Source organism: Anopheles darlingi, chromosome X (assembly GCF_943734745.1).
Source record: "Anopheles darlingi chromosome X, idAnoDarlMG_H_01, whole genome shotgun sequence".
Lineage (NCBI taxonomy): Eukaryota > Metazoa > Arthropoda > Insecta > Diptera > Culicidae > Anopheles > Anopheles darlingi.
In genome coordinates, this window is record NC_064873.1 from 7,980,585 (window position 1) to 7,999,300 (window position 18,716).

Consider the following 18,716-nt stretch of genomic DNA (forward strand, 5'->3'; position numbering starts at 1 on the left):
GAAGCTGCAATTGCTGCAACAACCACTGCGGGAGTTGTCAAGCGGAACACACACACAGGGTAGGGGGGCTACGCAGCGCTTTGACCGATTGACCGAGCCCTTGAGCGCACACACACACATGAGCGCACACATGGAAAGCACGTACCACCACAACTCAACGCTGCAGAGCTCATCAAGCAACGCTGCGGAATGTGCGCGCTGTGCTCCGATCAGCGATCCCGTTAACCACGAAGACGACGAAGACGACGACGAGCAAGAGGAGGGGCAGGGGGAGGGGGAGGTATGGTAGTTCATCCAAAAAAGGGACGTTAAAGAAAGGGGAACGGGGCGAGCGAGTGAATCCTGCCGAGTTCCATGTTGCATAAGCCCATCGTGGCGGCGGCGCCACCGCCTGCGCCGCGGGGGCATGACGCGCGATCGCTGACACAATGTGTGGCGCCGCCACCGCCACATGATCACCACCACCGCCTCCTCCTCCTTCTTGGCACCGAGAAGGCTGCTCACTACCTTATTTCCCGATCGCAATGCGCACAACGCACACACACGGACACACACATCGCCATCAACATAAGCAGCAATAGCTGCTGCTGCTGCTGGTTGCTGGCTGCTGCTGGCTAGCTGGCATGGTATGCACTTGCTCTGTGCTCCGGTGTGCTTTGGCAGCAACAATTAAGCGAGTGGTGAGTGAGAGGAAGAAGCAGTACAGTAGGAAGGGAAAAGGTGAAGAAGAAGAAGAAGAAGGAGGAAGAGGAAGGAATGAGAAGAGGGAGAAGGGGAGGCTCGCTGTGCGCGGCCTTTTATGCGGCAAAATTGTCGTGTAATGAGCATTTAATTATTTTTCTTTTTTTCTTTTTCTGCTTCTGCTGCCGTGCCGTTGCTTCGCGTTTTACAACATTTTATTCTTCTTCTTTTTCTGAGGCACGGAGGGGGTGGGGAAAGGGGAAGAGGAAGGCGAGGCCAAGGTGTTGGTCGTTCAAGCTTCACAGCCCCCCTCCCTTTAGCGAGCTGGCCGGAAGGTCTGATGGATTGATAGTAAAATGTGCACCCCAACCCCTCCACCAACTAGGGGTTGAAGAGAGAGATGAATATGACGGTGGTGGTGGTGGTGGTGGTGGCTCGAAAGCACATGTTCTGTCAGCAAATGAGTGATGATTTGACGCCCTTCCCCCAGCCACCAGACAGCAAAGGACAACGATCACGATCTGCACGAGGCCGAGGGAGGGGGGAGGGGGTGCTTATCGCCTGTGTATGTGTGTGCGTGATTTTTTCTTTTTTTAAATAATTTTCACCGGCGATCAGTTGACGTGGTATTCCTGCTGTTGCTCACTACTCCAATCTCCGGGACCTGGGGTCTCGAAATGTGTAGCAAGTGAATAAGAAAAGAAAAACAGATGAGCCCGCGGGGTCACTCCCGCACACCCGCGCATTGCATTGCATTGTGCAATGCAATGTAGAGAGCAGCGGAGGAGGAGCACATTAAACAGGAAAAAAAATTAAAAAAAAGACGATCCACATGTCGCGCGCGCTCACACGCATGTAAATAAGGCAAAAAGGCAATGCGGCGAGATGTACCACGAGGTAGTAGCAGTAGCAGCAGCAGCAGCAGCGAAGGCTCTGACCTTCACCACCACCACCTGCCTGATGGATGCACGACCGAACACGACCGGACGGATTTAGTGTCGTTAATTGCTGCAGATTGCTGCGCGTCTGCCACACCAGCTCTACTAGAGGACTACTAGAGGGGACAAGGGACCAGCAGCCTGTCCTCGACCGTCTCGACCGCGAGGTCATCATCATCACGTCAATCGGTTATAACCTCTTCGTATAGCTTCAGACGCCGCTGAATGGACTGCAGTAGTTTAGTTATGAGTAGCACGATTGATGGATACCCGGTTGCAAATTAGAATCTTTCCATCCCCTTCTACCACACCCCCTTCCCCCACAAACCCTCCCTTTCTCTCAGGTATCACCCCCTCTCTCGAGAGCTGACACGGAGAAATGACGGATTGAATGATTTCAATCTCGGGAAAAACCGCGATCGCGATCACCGGTTGGCATTAATCGGATCGATCTGCACCCTCTCTCCTTCTCTTCTTCTGCTTCTTCTACCCGATCAGTCGCTTGCATCCTTTGAGCACAGATGATCCCCGCGATGGTCAGTTAGCAACAGCGTGTGGCAGGAGCGAGCAGCGGGCAACGAAAACCACGCACACACACACACAAAGAGTCGTCGGTCCGTGGCGAAGGGGATGGGGATGGGGGATGAGCGCTTACTGCAACTGAAATGAGGGCGGATATGGTCACATGGGCTGCCTACCTACCAGCCAGCCAGCTGGCTCGCCCGGAGAAGCCTTCATACAGTTCAGCTCCCCCCTCCCCCTCCACTGCCACCCCCGCGAGGAAGAGTTTATTAGGTCAGCCAGAGACAGAGCGTCACACGCACACACACACTGGCAGTGTCCGAAAAGCTCATTTCGCATTCCGTAGCGGGCGCGCGCGCGCGCAGGGAAGACGCGACACGGGAGTTGACGAAAAGAAAAGAACATAAATTGGAGCGAACACCACTAACAGCAGCAACCACCTGGGGAAGAAGCGGGGAGGAAAGGTGTGTGTGTGTGTGCACGCAACGCGCAACAACGAAAGCACCGACAAGGCAAACATCCTGCTCTACTTGCGACAAACGAAAAAGCGAAACATTCCACAGCAAAAATCCCCACACAGAGCATCCTGTTGCTGTTGCTGCTGTTGTTGATTGACTTTAGTAGCAGCGACACACAGAAGCGAGAGAGAGAGATACAAAGAGAGGGAGAGGGAAGAGCGTATCGCAAAAAAGGGAAGGAAAAGACGAAAGACGAGCCTGCTGTCCGGCGTCAACGACCCCCCCGTTGCTTGCTCCTCAGCTGGCAGGGCAGGACAGGGGCAGAGGAAAACTGGAGTGCCTTTGCCTTGCACGATTTGAATAATATGTATGTTAATGTATGCACATATCGTCCCACCGAATAATGTGAGAAAGGATTCCACCATCACCATCACCACCACCACCGGCCACCGGCTTTTCGTTCGTTGCGATTATATGGTGGAGGAACAAGGGTAGTAGGAGGGGGAGAAGGAGAAGGAGGAGAAGGAGGACGACAGCCACACTCAGGAGGTTCGCGCGGTTAGCGACTCCGAAATGCTGCTGCTGCTGCTGCTTGACATTCTTTTCGAGTTTGTTTGTTATTGATCTTGTTGCTGCTGTTGCTGCTGCTGTTGTTGTTTTTGTTGTTCTAGTGGAATTATTTTTGGAACACTTATGGTGCCGGGCCTCTGGCGGCCTGTTGCGCCGTGGACGTCTTCACCCGAAACGTAATGACGATGCCTCGCGACAAAAGACAATATGTAAGGTTAGGTACGAGGCCAAAGTGAGGTTAGGGTAGTTGTCATCGCCGCCATAGAGCCACCACCGTCTTACCTCGCTCTTGTTTCGCGAAATTAAATACCATCAGACAGTAGCGAGATAGAGAGAGAAAGAGTAAGAGAGAGAAAGAGAGAGAGAGAGAGAGAAAGAGGAAAAGAGGAAGAGACGGAGAAAAAGAGGTCTCAAGTACAAGGCCACGAAGGCTCCGGGGGCTGCAGCAGGGTTCTTCTTAAGGCTGTCAGTCAGCACGAGTACACGACAAAGACATTTTGCGCTAACGATAAAACTGTCATGTGACGACGACGACGCCGCGTCCGCTAACTGTCATTGTCATTGTCAGCCGCACACTGGCCACACCGAATACACGAATGCAACTGTCCGCAAAGTAGCAACAAAAAGTGTGTGCGTGCGCGCGTCTGTGTGTGTCTGATGTGTCTGTGTGTGTGCTCTCTAACCGCGCCAACTACCAAGTCGAAGAGATTCGTAGAAGGAAATCAAACTATTCAAATTCAAGCATATTGGTAGATGCCGTTCCCGAAATAAAAAATTTCGTATTATGACACCGTTCTTTGGCCATCTTGTGGTACTTTGACAGCTAGACTTTGACAACTGCGCAACGCTAGAGCAGCACTCCTCGAGGAAGCTCGAGTCTATAGTAGTCGTCAACTCGAGACAACAGCAGCTGTTGTTGTTGTTGCTGCTGCTGCTGCTGCGGAGTCGCTTCTCAGGCACCGTGTTTAGCACCGGGATCTCTGTCTACAAGTCAATGGAACCCTTCCCACCCCGACCCCAACCCCCTCCCCCACCCTCTATACCTCTTCTGCTCGTTTATTGTTTTCCGAAATTTGCAAATTCTTACACCATCATTGTTGTGTGTGTGTGAGGCCGAGCAGGATACCGTCCTGGTGGACGCGCGCGCGCGTCCGTTATCTCTAGCCAGGTGGGAAACCACCACCACCACCACCACCCTCTCACCACCAAATAACCGACGACGGCAAACGGTGGTTTTTGCTGGTCGACTGAGCCCTACACCAGCCAGCACTAACTGATCCCACATACACCTCTCCAACCCCCCCCCCCCCTCCCCCTTTATCAGCAGCCCGTTGCATCTCCGCTCGCCGCTTATGTTGCGCATAATTTCGCAACACAATTGCCCCGTTGACCGCCTTCATACATGCTGCTGCTGCAAGCGCTCAGCACACACACACATCAGCTATACGTACGCACATAAGTATGTGTGTATGTGTGTGTGTGTGCATATGTACGTGTGCAGATTGGTGCTGGACGCACCGGCAACAGGTAAATATACATCTAGAGATGGCCGCCGCCACCGGCGCTGCTGGGACTCATCGCGAACACCACGATGAGCTAAAATGGGGATGCCAATGCATCCTCCACCCCCCGGTGATGGGGGAGGGGCCGAGGGGTAGGAAAACATTCTTCAGCAAATTATCGTCCCCGCGCACTGGGACCTGGGAAGCCACCCCTCCCCCCTCCATAGGGAGGGAAGGGGCTCCCCGGAATGGATCTCTTACTAGACCTCCTCCTCCCCCCCCCCCCCCCAACCGCTCCGTCACAGCGAGAGTGCGGGCTAATTCCTGGCTAACACTTCCAACCTTCCCTCCTTCCCCCTCTCCCTCCTTCACTTAAAGCTACTGCGCACAAGAACCATTTTCCACGGGGTGGTCAGCATTCCCTTCCTCCTCCTCCCCCCCCCCTTCCCCCTTGCTGCTGGCATTTCTCATAAACACAGTTTGCCTCTCGGTTGGCAGGACACACTCATACCTATGGGAGAGCGGGCAAGGGAGGAGAGAGAGGGGTGGGAGGGTGTTCCAAAGGGGAGGCCGGTCCCCGCCGCCGGTAGGGGGCATTCCAACGGTGCGCGACGCCGACGACGACGACGAGATGCGTGACTCGCTCATTTAGCATTCCCCCCGTCGTATCAATGACCGACTGCTGCAGCACCCCGTGTGCATTCCCGTGCAGCGCTACCCCCATGCCCCCCGCGCCACGACAAGGGATCGATTAAAGGGGGGATGGCCTCCCCCTCCCCATCTTCCTCCGCCTATGGGAGAGCCTATATTTAACCCGATTCTCGCTTTTTTGCATTTTTCACAACCCCTGTCAACCACTCCCCCCCCCCCCCCCCTTCCTACCCATTCCATCATCCCCCGTTCGTACGTAGCGGAGAGATCAGGTGTGGCGCCTCTCGGCGTGCACCGCAGATTCCATCATCACGGACGGACGGAGGGGGTGGGTGGATCGAGGGAGAAGGGTGTCTTCTACCCCCCCCCCCCCCTCGGACCCCGTTGGTCTTTTATTGCGCAACCCTTGGCCGATCAGGATCGGCTATCGGGTAAACGATAGCGACAGATGCGCGCGCGCGCGCGTTCGTCGTTTACGGTGGGGAGGGAGGGGGAGGGGGAATGGTAGCTGCTTCCCTCCATCTGCAATTGCCAGTGAGGACAACGACGATGGCGACACACTCCAAGATGGGCAGCAGCACAAGATACAGCCACTCTCGGTAGAGAACAAAGAAAACGTTCCTTTCCTCAAACCTCTCGCTTCTCTTCCTCCTCCTCCACTTCCTTCTCCGCGAGAAAGGGATTCTCAAAAGGGAGAGGAGGGTGCACAAACAACAAAGAAAGCGGAGCGGAGAGCCGGTGGCCGGTGGCCGATGGCTGGTGCTGCTGCTGCAACAAGAAGATGAGAATATCGCACCCACCCTTTCCTCGTCCCTCCTTGATTTTGCAAACCTCCTTTCCCCCCTTCACCCTTTCCCGGGGGGGGGGGGGGGTGGAAAACATTACGCATGGCATGCGGCATGCGACCCAAACACCCGCAAAAAAAACGCAAGAATCTCGTCGATCGCAAGAGGGGAGGAGGAAGAGGGGGTGGGGTCGGGGTGGGGGGAGTAGGGTAGGTAAACATACTTGCGTGCTTCGTCCGCCGAGAACCCATACCCACCACCACTAGCCAATAGCGGTTAAATCAATATTGGCCATACCACCCCCTTCCCTCTACACCCTCCCTTCCTGCGCCACAAGCCTCTTGCATTGCGAGCGATGCAAATAGCAAAGGACCAAAAGAAAGACCCGCGCGCAAACGTTTTCTAAATATACACACAGTCGCTGCATCTCACCTCACTCCTCCCCCACCGCCAGTCACCCTCGTTACTACTTCGCCCTCCTTTCTCCCTCACCACCCCAACCCAACAACGGAGGTCCAGGACCAGGATTTATTTTTATTTTCCGTTGCGTTGCGTTGCGTTGCGTTGCTGTCTCTTCGGTCCCCCCCTCCAAAAGGGGACAGGGAGCCTCAGCATCCCCCTCCCCCGGTACACGCCCCACAGAGGGAACAGGAGGCCACAAGTTGCGGAGTTGCGAGTCGCAAGGTGGTTAGTGCGACGACGACGACGACGACGACGGTGACCGGGAGGATAACGGTGCTAAATGGGTATCGTCGGCTCCCCATCCCCCAACCACCCCTTGGTTCTTGTTTTTCCAGCTCCGGCACAGGATCAGGTATCAACAAACGAGCCCCAACCCTCCCTCTTCCACCATCTTCCTTTTCTCTTCTCCTCCGCGTTCTCGTGGTGCGTTGTTGCGTATTACAGCACACGCGGGGCCAGCCCCGGTCATATTTTGCTCTAAATTTAGAACCACCCCACACGCACACACGCACACACACGCGCGCGCGCGACACGCTCGACACGCTGCGTAGAGAGCGCAGAAATTGATGACATACTGCTGGCGATTTATTTATTTTCTGCTTGCCACTCCTCATCCCCCCGCCGCCCCTCACTCTCATCATCTGGGGCCTCTGGGTGTCTCATTTATGCTGCGCCTCTGGCAAACGGCGGCGTTGCACAAAAACCTGTTTGGCGAAGAGGATCCTCCCCGCGAGAGGTGGAGAAGAATGGAAGAAAGGGAGGAGGAGGAGGATCGTCGCCGCAACAACCCTTATATCAGAGAACGGAACGCCCCCATCCCCTGCGTTGCCTTCGCCCCCAAGACCAGTTGGGATGCCTCTCCACCACCATAGCCCCGCCCGTCCGTAGTCGGCGTAGTAGTTATTAGTAAGTTAGTTAATATCCCAGTCACCAGCCCTTTCTTTTCATTCTTCATCCCCTTCACCACCACCACCAAGCTCCCTCCCTAACCCCTCCTCGGTCACTCTCTCCCTCTCTCTCTCTCTTTCTCTCTTTCCCTTGCTTTTTCTGTGTTCTTTCGGCTGCAGCGCACAGAACGACGAGCGAAAGATTGCAACAGCAACAGGCAACCAACCCCCTCTCATCCTTCTCCCCTAAAACAACAAAAACAAACCAAAACTTGAAAATACCAACATCCTAAATCCAAAATGGGGGGGGGAACGAGCGCCAGCAGCTCGCCGGCAACAAAGTATCCTATCCTGGAGATTGTGTAATGGAATGGCCGCATGCATGCAGGTTCAAACAACATCCCTCTCTCTGTCTCATTTCCCACCACCACCACCACCACCACCCCTCACCCAATAAAACACACAGACGACTCGAAGACGGCCAACCAAAGTACCAATAATCCCGCGAGGAGAGACCGTCGGCGACACTGAACCTGCCAACTGCACACACACAGGAACGAGAGCACACACACATACACACACACACAGTGAGACCACCTGGAGGAGGTGATGCTGCAATCCGGAATGGCAAACCGGGTCGGTGGCGGACCAGCAGCAGCAGCAGCAGCAACAGCAGCGGCAACATCGTACACTGACCGCGGTCAATAGTCGGAAGTTCAAGGACAAAGTTGACGCAAAACACGATCTCCGAGGATGAGGCGATGAGGGAAGAAGGAGAATGAGATGAGGAGGGGGAAGTAATGCTGCTGCGGTCTGCGCGTGTGTGTGTGTGTGTGTGTATGTTGGTTTGCGAATGCGATCATCCTCCTTTCCCCGATGATCTCTCTCTCTCTCTCTCTCTCTCGTCTGCTGCTGCAACGATGCTCAAGGAGGTGCTCGAAAGACGGAAAGGCAGAAGAAGAAGAAGAAGAAGTACTCATCCTCATTCCCTCTTTGCTGCATTCATCGCAGCATTCCAGTGCAGCACCTGCGCGACGGCAGGCTGAGTGTGTGTGTGTGTGCGTGTGTGTGTGTGGGCTACACCGCGCCGGATGGTGTAATCGCCGGTGAGACGTGACTTAAGCGTAATAAGTCTCTCGTTCCCAGCATCACCACCACCACCACCACCACCACCACCACCACCACCACCACTCACACCACATCTCTAATCCCTTTCCTCTCCCCAATGCTCCTCCTGTACACCTTCTTCTCTGCCCTCCTCCCCCACACTCCTTTCCACATCGAAGGCAAGTAATGCACTTCTGGTGCTGCTGCTGCTGCTGCTCCTAAGTAGCGGAGTACTCCTGTGCTGTAACCTGGCTGGCTGGCTGGCTGGCTGGCAGCTGCGGAACCTGGAGGAACCAACCCGCAAAACCAACCGAGACCGGATCGCATTTGCACGGCCCGGCCCGGCCCGGACTCTCCTAAGGGAGAGGAACAGGACCGGAAAGAGGCGCTGAACCGATGCGCGAGACTGCGCGCCAGCGAAGACGACCCAAGGGCGGGTTCATCCTCCCCCTCACCCTCCCTTACCCCGGGGAGGGGAGAAAACCGGTTCGACTGGGTGTGACTGGGGCCAGGAGGTCCAGCCGCGCGCCCAGCGACCACGGCAAGGACCTCAGACAGCCTCAGATCTAGCGAGAGAGAGAGAAAGAGAGAGGCAGGGAGGGAGGGAGGGCTGGTAGACGCGAGGCGGTGAGAACGGAAGCACAGCGTGCCGAGCCCGTTTCCACAAGGGGGATGATACAAGAGGGGATCAGTGGCAATGGATTTCACGGGGGATGAAAAGAGAGATGGCGGGCAATAGTAGAGAAGGATTCTTTTCTCATTCTCTCTCTCTCTCTCCACATGCACCACTACCCCCCACCCCTCGCTGCAAGGGCGCCATCTCCCATTAAGGGTGTCCCCCTTTTGGTGAGAAGCGTTAAGGGGGGTGGTTGGTTGGTTGGTTGGGGGAAGAGGAGAAACGCGGACTGGCTGGCGAAGATTGATGATGGTGCCCTGCTCAATCGCGCATTAAACAGCCGAATTGCGAACGATCCGCGCGCGCTCTGATAGGGGTAACAACAACAACCCCCTCCCCGGGAAGCTTAATCTCCCCCCTCGTACTGGCGGCACCCGTGGAACCCATAACACGTCATCAAGCTGCTTGCTGCCAACGATGATCACGCGCCGCGCATCCTTGCATTCCGGCCGGCACGGCACGGCCCCACCCTCAACCCCCCCGGGGTACGAGAGGGATGATGGAGTTGCTGGCCCTAGGACCATATTATCGATTCGTTTCCCGGGGCTTTATCCCCGGCACGCGATCGATCGATCGATCGCCGATTCGAGATCGGCGGGGCTGATTCTTGAGATTACCCTCAGGCGGTGATGGTGGTGGTGGTGGTGGTGGTGGTCCTGCGACCAACAACCACCACCAAGAAGGCGCACCCTTATCTTTCGTACGCTACAATCTGCCAGGGAGTCTGTCGGTCGGTTGTTCGTTGACCCCTTCTCTTCTGTCTCTGTCTCTGTCTCTTTCTCTTTCCCTCTCTCTCTTCCCCTGGATTAGTCAATGCAGCGATCCGTATCGCTCTCGCTATCTGCAGCATCGCATCGCGTAAACTCGCGATCATCTTTAGCGTGATCGCGTGCGCGATTGATGATCGCATCGCATGATGATGACGACGACGACGACACCGATGCGATTACTGACCCAACACGGACGGCCCCAACAAACGCGCGCCGGCGAAAAGACATCAACAGAACACCACCGTCAAGCGACGAACGTAGCGCGGCGCGCATTTTCGTTGCATCCCATTTTGTGAGTCGTTTGGTGAATAATTCCCTCACCCCGCCATCACCACAACACCGTTGTTTGCCTCCAGAATTGATCCTACCGTTGCCACTGTCCATTTCCACCCCACCCCCTCACATAACCCACCACCTCTTCTTCCACCAACGTATAATAAGCATTACATTTCTTCATTAATCACTCCTTCCTCTCTTTGCACACCAACCCCCCCCCGAATGCTGACACTGCATTTTGTGCATACACACACACCAGGCACCCTGGCTCGTCATCGACATGGCAGCACCTCCCTCTCCCCCGTGTCCCTTTTTCCCGGATGATGCATCCGATGCCAAAAATGTATTTTTGCGAGTGCCACTGAAGGATGCAAGGGATGCGTAGAAGAGCGGATAAAAAAGAAAGAGAGAGAGAGAGAGAGAGAGAGAGACCGAGACCGAGAGAGAGAGAGAGAATAAAATAAAAAACACAAAAGCCATTGGCATTGATTCACGAGCCGGAAATTCCAACAATCGGCCACATCAGCTGCAGCATCAGCAGCACACGGAGACGGTGTATCCTGGTTGGTTATACCTCTTTCCCCCCCCCCCCCACCCCCCCCCCCCTTGATGGGGGATGAGTCACTACGCAAATGTGTTGCTGTGTTGTGTCCGAGGCGTTGATTAATCGCGGGTTTTCGATTAACGATCTCGTTGCAGCTAGCCCTCTGCTCCTGCTCTGCCACAATCCTGCTTCTGCTGGCATCTTGGAATGCCCCCCCCCCACCCCCCCCCCCCCCGCCCATCCCCTTCGAAGGGATGGTTTTTTGGTGGGACTTACGCATCGCTTTCGGGATTATTTAAATTCTCTTTCGCCAAAGAAAAAACGAAATCAATTCCACGAAAAAAAACCACCGTTCACCATTATCCTTCATTTCTCTCTCTCTCTCTCTCTCTCTCTCTCTCTCTCTCTCTCTCTCTCTCTCTCTCTCTCTCTTTCTTGCTCTTTCAGCGACTTCGGAACCATTTTCGCAAAGTAGTAAAAGTGGTGGTGCCGCTGATGAGTCGCACCACCATTCCTAAGCATAATCACTGCGCAACTGACCTGCGCACCACCTTCCTTTCTTCCTCCCGGGGTTTGAGAGGGGGGGGGGGGGGTATTCTAGCATTACGAAATGCATCCGCGACCGTTCCCTCCCCCTTTTCCTCCCAGGGGGTCACATCTTGTTCAGTGCCCGGGGACCGTTGCAGATTTTGTAGTCGTAGATGCGTGTGCGAGTGCGTATGTGTGTGTGTGTATCTCTCTCTCTCTCTCTCTCTCTCTCTCTCTCTCTCTCTCTCTCTCTCTCTCTCTCTCTCTCTCTTTCTCGTCATCATAATTATCATCGTACGTGCATCTGCACGTCGTATCGCATGGATCTTTGGTGGCGAGGGGAGCATCTTCTTCTCCGGCAGCCCAACCACCACCACCACACCAGAGACGATGTTTGTCTTGGGGTTTCCTCCTTCAACAGGGAAGCAACCAAGTTCGAAGACCTCCATCCCCAACAGCAGCAGCAGCAGCAGCAGAGAGACAGGGAGAGAGAGCGGGAATGCAAGAACTCAAAAGCGGAGGGAGGGAGGACGGGGTGAAGGGGGGGAGTCGGGTTTAGCCCTTGCGAAATAAGTGCAGAGCTACACGTCGTAAATTTGTAGCACCATAGTCCTTAGTGCAACCCCCTCCCCTCATCTCTCTCTCTCTTACACACACACACACTCTCTGGATGATGTTGTTTCGTGGAATTTGGCAGGCGCAACTCCAAGGCGCTGATATAATATTGTGTGTGTGTCTGTGTGTGTGTGTGTGCGCACGCAATATAAAGCCCTTCCCGCACTGTGCGGTCGCTGGTATGCCCCGGAGATGTTCGCGGGCCATTGCCCCCCCTCCCCCATCCCCCCATCCCCCTATCCCCCTACTAGGGGCCACGCAGCGCAGTGATTCACGCAGCGCCTAATTGGGCCGTAAATTTGCACGCCACACACAACCGGCACTCGGCGCACACACACACACACACGTGGAGGGGGCGCGCGCGCGCAAAGCCTTCGAGAACCCGGGGCCAGGCGGCCGGCCAGCGTACGGAAGGACGAAGGGACCGGGCAGTAACCCTCCCGGGTGTGGTGTCAGAACGAAAAGAGAGAGAGGGTTGGTGGAGTGGCGTGGAGTGGGGTGAGATACCTCACGTAGATACCGTGGGGCGCAGCACACGTCACACGCTGGAGGACGCTGGACTGACTCCAAGCGTGTGCGCGCGCGCGCGCCCGCCCCGTTTGCTTTGTCGTCAACAACTTGGCGCACACACACACAGCTATAAACTGCGACTGATTTCGTTTCCGCGCGCCAGACGAGTGAATGCAGAAGATCAACCGGCAGCGATTAGTTCTGGGAAGTTGTATTATCATATTCCCGCCATCAACGACACACGAGAGATGTCAGAGAAAGAAAGAAAGAAAAACAGAAAAGAAGAGACCGAGAGAGAGAGAAAGGTAGAACCGGCCATGGAACGGTGCTGGTGGTGATTTCCCGTTACAGTTTCACGCACAACGCACATTTCGGTTCCTCGTCGCCATTGCCCAGTCATGGCTGGGGCTGACTAGCTACCCCCTTCACGCCGCTTTTCTCTGGACTCGGGACCTGGGACAGTGCTTGCGTTTGATGCGCGTTCGTCTCGAAAGCGACGGACGGAACGGCGGACGGAACAATGCATAAACCAGAGCCCCGCCATCATCCGGAAGCGCTCCGGAATTCCCAAGCCGACCGCCGATTTGAACGATGGACGGGCCGACATGTCGACGACGACGCGATCGCGGACGCCATTAACGCACGATTCTCCTTCCTCTTGTTCAGATATAGTATTGTGCCAAGACGCGCGGTTTAACATCCCTCCCCAACAGCTCAACAGGGAAATTTCTGAAGCCCTCCTCCTGCGATGTCACCTTGAATTCAAATTCCGACACCACATGCCCCCGGGAAAACCTTGCGCATGAGATATGATTTTCATCTGCAGATAGGCGACGCATCAATGAAGCTGATCGTTGAAAGACAATTGCAAGAGAAAGATAGAGAGAAAAAAAGAGAAAGAAAGAGAGAGGGAGAGAGAGAGAGAGAGAGAGAGAGATAGGGAGAGCAGGATTCCACGTCCAAGGTAAGCCCGAAGTACAGCTACTTAAGGGTTCAATTCTTAAGTTCTTCAGATGGGTTTTGTTTTGTTGTTGTGGTACGTCACAACAACGCATTCTACAACCTTTGGGAGAATTGGGCTACGACGACGACGACGACGACGAAAAATGGTTACCCAGTTCCTCGACGTGGTCGTGTCTATCTGTGTGTGTGTGTGTGTGTGTGTGTGTCTTATGTCCCAATAGCGTAGCGGCAGCGTCATCACGATTGCTCAACGGATTGTTGGCAATTGGCCTGATGATCCGGATCGATCTCACCAGCATATGTCGCCGGTAGCAGCAAGGGGTGAGAGGGAGGGGGGGGGGGGGAGGGTAGGGGGGTGTTGTTTGAAGGATGCTTCACCGAAAGTGCTTTGTTGCTGCTGGTGTTGTTGTTATTATTCTGCCTTTTCTTATTTGAATAGAGGCGACGAGGGCGTGATGGCACGGGAGTGTGAGAGAGGGTGAGAGGGGGGAGAGGGTCGGAGGGATGATCCTTCACAAGGTCCTCTACTGCCACTTTGCAGCCACCGCAACACTAGAAGCCGAGGAGAGGAAAGGAGAAGAAGGAGGAGGAGGAGGTGTGACTTAATTGGTGGCCGGACCAGCTCGGGAATTAAACAAGCACCCTCTCCGCATCTCCACGCGTGCACAGCACCCCCATCCCCTTCCAACACACGCTCTCCCCCTTCCTACCTCGCCAACACACCAACGTGGTTAGATTCGATACGCGATCGCCGCCAGAGTCCACAACAACGCCAACCTCATTAGCGATGCGGACATCTTCGTCGATTGTTATGGGAGTGGAGGGAGGGGGGAGGAGACAGAAAGAGCGAGAGAGAGACAGAGGGAAATGGTTTGTTTTAATTTTCGGCCTCCTCCACACCTCGGCCAGCCTCATGCTGTACCCTTCTTCTGTGCTGCTGCTGCCGCCTCTGATCGCCCTGCTATTCCAGATCCTCGATTGACTAACCCCCCCCCCCCCCCCACCCATCCCACCAACGTGCCCAGTGGACGGAGATGGAATTCATATTCCCATGACCGGACCCCGACCGGAAGCAGGCAACAATTACAAACAACAACAAGCGAACGCCACGCGAAAGAACCCAGTGCGTGTGTGTGTCTCGATGTCTGTTCCACGGAACCGCGAAGATCCGCGTTCCCCCTGCGGCTGACAATGTTGTGGCCGAAAACTGCGCCATGGTACACATTCCAACACCTTAAACCGCTCCCTCCCTCCATTCCAGGTCACCATTCACTGGAATGTATGCAAAATCAATGAGCCAGTGTGTTTGTGTGTGTGTGTGTGTGTGTGTGTGTGTGTGTGTGTGTGTGTGTGTGTGTGTGTGTGTATGTGTGTGTGTGTGTGTGTGTGTGTGTGTGTGTGTGTGTGTGTGTGTGTGTGTGTGTGTGTGTGTGTGTGTGTGTGTGTGTGTGTGTGTGTGTGTGTGTGTGTGTGTGTGTGTGTGTGTGTGTGTGTGTGTGTGTGTGTGTGTGTGTGTGTGTGTGTGTGTGAGTGTGTGTGTGTGTGTGTAAGACGTTATTAGTTGCCTGCTTCCGGTGCGACCCCCGATGCGAAACACAATCGTCGAGCAGTACAACGCATCAACAAACTGAGCGAATAGAACCCGGAAGGATAACGTCAGCGACCGACCGATCAAACCACAGAGCACGCACATACACATACACGGACAGATTCACCGTGACATTGGTGAGCTCTCGGGCATGCGGAAGGTCATTCTACCAGCAGGCAAAGGCAAAGGTACCGGGCCGGCTACGCAGGAGAGCTTCACCTTCCCATGGCATTGGATCGCTGCGATCGATCGACGTAATTGGTGTCACGGATGACGAACCTCTCCTCGTACCGCGCCGGATGCAATCGGATGGGAGCGGGAGATGGGGAAAACCCCAGCGTACGGCAAACGCTAACGCTTACACATATGGCCGCCGCGTTTCACCGCGAAAGCCCTCCGCCGGCGCGCGCTTGATTGGGTCCCACCGCATCGCCCAGCCATCAGTGGGCCAGGGCTACTACTACAGTGGCTGCGGTTGATTATTTCACAAAACAAGAGACGACGACGCGTGACGCGGAAGAACCATACGCGGCTACAACAAATCCCGTTCTTGCGCGGCGCGATGCTATTGAGAGCGATGCCTTAGCGAACACCATTTTCTCTATTCCCCTACCGCTGGTGGGGGGAGGGGGGAGGGGGGCTGCTACTCGTCGTTGAGAGGAGGGAACGCACAAGTGAAATGCGGGGGGGAGGGGGGAGAGCCAGGGTTTCGATCTGGCTCACGAGAGGCTAATGCTGAAAAGCAATCAAAACATAACCATTATACTAGAAGGGAGTGTTAGGACTGGGGAAAAGGAGTTGATTTAAAAATACTCCTCCACGCTCCACGCACGTACGCACGCACACGGGTGCTGGGGGGGTGGGGGGGGGGGGGGCGGGTTCTAATATCATCATCGAGAGTTCTCCTTTGGCTGTTATCCACCAATCCACCTATTAGGAAGGAATCGGAAAAGGAGAAAGCCAAAACCGCTGGCACGCGACCACCCCGGGGAGCACGCGCCCATGATTCGTTCATTTCATTCACGCTCCATACCCTCGCCCTGTGCCTATGCTAGATCACTCATAATACAATGTCTCGAAACCGGTAGTCAGCCGTCAGTCAGCACCGCAGATACAAACTAAGAGTTGAGTAGACAGAACAGAGAAAGAGCGAAAGAAAGCGCGAAAGTGAATGGAAACGAGGGGTTGCAGCCGTCATGATGAGGTTGCAGGTTGCACGCCGCGGCGCGCGGTAGGCTGGCTGAGCGGGCTGGCCGGATGGCGACAGACCTAATCAATCAATGCCCCCAATCAACGCGCAGTGCATCATTGTTCAGTCATTGAGCTTGGCCGGCCTCCAGAACAGCTAACCTCCCCACCTGCTCCTCCGCGTTTGCCAATTCGTTTGCCGGTGCGACCGGTCGGTCAGAAACACGCCACTCAGATGTCGCATCCGACGCAACGAAATGAAAGCCCACAGCAGGTGAGACCTCTCAGCGCGCTCGCGCGCCTTGGTATTGAAAATGGGGCAGGCCAGGAAAGGTCGCCGAATTCCATGCACTTCCACTAGATAATGAGCAGACCGAGAGGTATATACAGAGGCACGCCAATGGCGGCAAATAGAGGCCCTTTACTGTTAGCCCTTGTTGCGCTAGCGTCGCGTTGCTAGTGCGGAAGTGCATGATTTACTTGAAACTGCACTCAAAACAACAGGAACCTCCATCAACATTATCAAAAACACGTGTTATAATGGCAAAAAGGTAACACCTACCTTGAGTCAAGTGTTTCGCCTTCTCCATTGCAAACATCAGCAGCGCGCTCAACTCCAGAAGTCGCGTTTCTGACTTAAACATGGTCGTGAGCAGCAACCGGAACTCGCGAAGCACCTGTTCGGCACATTGGCTGAACACCTCCATCCTGGACGAAGAGATTAGCGATTAATGATTGATGAAGAGAGAGAAAGAGAAAGAAAGAAAGTACAGTGGTGAATCGCTTACCCCGTTTTGGTGGCAATCATGCCCACCATGTGCACGAAGGAATAGTAGAACTGCTGCTCAAGCTTTGATGTGGGCAGCGACGCCAAAAGGACATCCGCCATCTCCGATCGGTTAGGGGCCGGCTGTGGAGCCGCCGGTAACTGGCGTTGCATACGCGTTTGATCCGCCGGATGAATCCATACCTCCCGGCATACCGTCCAATCGAATTTCGGTTGATCATTGGCTTCGCTTTCCTGCAACAACTTCTTAAGTGCCGCTTCATCCTCGGCACGAGTAGTCTCGAACTGGAACGAATTGATAATGCAGCACATCTCGTTCAATAAATGGCTCAAACGAACGCGCAGTAGTCTCAAGCGACATTACAGCTACGGCTAAATTTTATCTGCTCGGATGCTTACCTTCTTTCGGGCGGTGTCAAAGAGGTCTAGCAGACCTTCCCAAGCACTCTGGTACGGATTGGAGGCCATCAGGCACCGGCTGTACAGGTAGACGGCTTCAAAAAACTTGCGCTAAATCGAAGTGGAGAATGAGCAAAACATAATTTGACCGAGGCATCGTAACCGAAAGGCATTGTAACACAAAAAAACGATCGTCACTTACGTCGCGAATGGCCAACAGCGCCAGTTGATTGTACGGCCGAGCGTTCTTTGGTATGATATCTCGGGCCATTTCGTACCAACGCTTACAATAGCCGTATTCTCCGCCTACCATTTTGATCTTGCATCCAGCTGGACTCGCGTCTTTCAGCTCCAGCTGATAGCGGCCGAGATCTCCTATGAAGAGGCACAGCTTTTGTGCCGACACCAGCGCCAAACCGTACTTCAGTCCGCTGGTGTTAGAGGCGGCATTTTTGCCAATGAAGTTGAGTATAAGGAAGGAGTATTTTATCTGCAGCTCCTTCAACAATCTTAAAAACCAATCACGGCTCTCTTCGATGAACACGCAAAGGAAATTGAGCAGTCGGGTTTCCTCTTTGGTGTTCCTTGCCGTTTTCAGTTGGTTGCGAATACGACCCACAATCGTGTGGCAATGGTCGCGCCAAAAGGTGTTTTCTATGTTGGATTCCTGAACAAAGTTCATTTTGCGAGCCATACTATCCTGCAGCACCGTGAAAAACTCATATCGCAATTTCTGCATGACCGGCCAACGCTCCCACGGGTCGCTGCCAAGCTGCATGTCGCACAGCTGCTTGCTCAGCTCCAGTAATTTAGCAGGCAACTCTTCTCGCGTTAAACTCGGCATGCTGGCATGCAATTCGCGTTCAGCAACCCATACAGCAGTACGTCGCAGTTGCACCGGATTCTGACTGGTCGACGGCTTGGGTGCATTGAACTTTCGTTCTCTTCCGCCGACTAGTGTATTTGCTGGAGCGTTTGCATTGGGATGCTGCGGTTGATTTTGCGCAGGTACTGTTATACGGCAATACGTACCATCCCGTTGGCGAACAAACATTTCCTTTTCTACGGGAGCGCTTGTGTTGCCGCCGCCGCTTGGGCGATTCGAATTTGGCTCCGCCGAGGTGGGAATGTTTGATCTTGATGTGCCCGGTTCTTGAATGTCGGCGGAAGCGTTTGCCACCTCTTGTGGTGCCGGTTGTGCAGACATGCTCCTGAAATGAATGCATTCGATGTAGCCAATGTAATATAGCAACTGCTCAATCGTATTTGAAAGCAAACAGTTCTACGAACTAATGTGCATTCCCATCCA

General features: G+C 54.5%; 1 protein-coding gene across 2 annotated transcripts in view; it reads right to left on the reverse strand.

The window, feature by feature from the left end:
- The window catches only part of LOC125957469 (telomerase-binding protein EST1A), a 48,231-nt gene that overhangs the window by 28,727 nt on the left and 788 nt on the right, over nucleotides 1-18,716 (reverse strand). For both annotated transcript variants that reach the window (XM_049690205.1, XM_049690195.1), the window contains exons 3-6: nucleotides 17,610-18,618; nucleotides 17,408-17,518; nucleotides 17,010-17,293; nucleotides 16,784-16,929 (exon numbers count right to left, since the gene is read on the reverse strand). In XM_049690205.1, coding sequence (XP_049546162.1) covers nucleotides 16,784-16,929; nucleotides 17,010-17,293; nucleotides 17,408-17,518; nucleotides 17,610-18,618 — 1,550 coding nt within the window. The remainder of the gene's footprint in view (nucleotides 1-16,783; nucleotides 16,930-17,009; nucleotides 17,294-17,407; nucleotides 17,519-17,609; nucleotides 18,619-18,716) is intronic.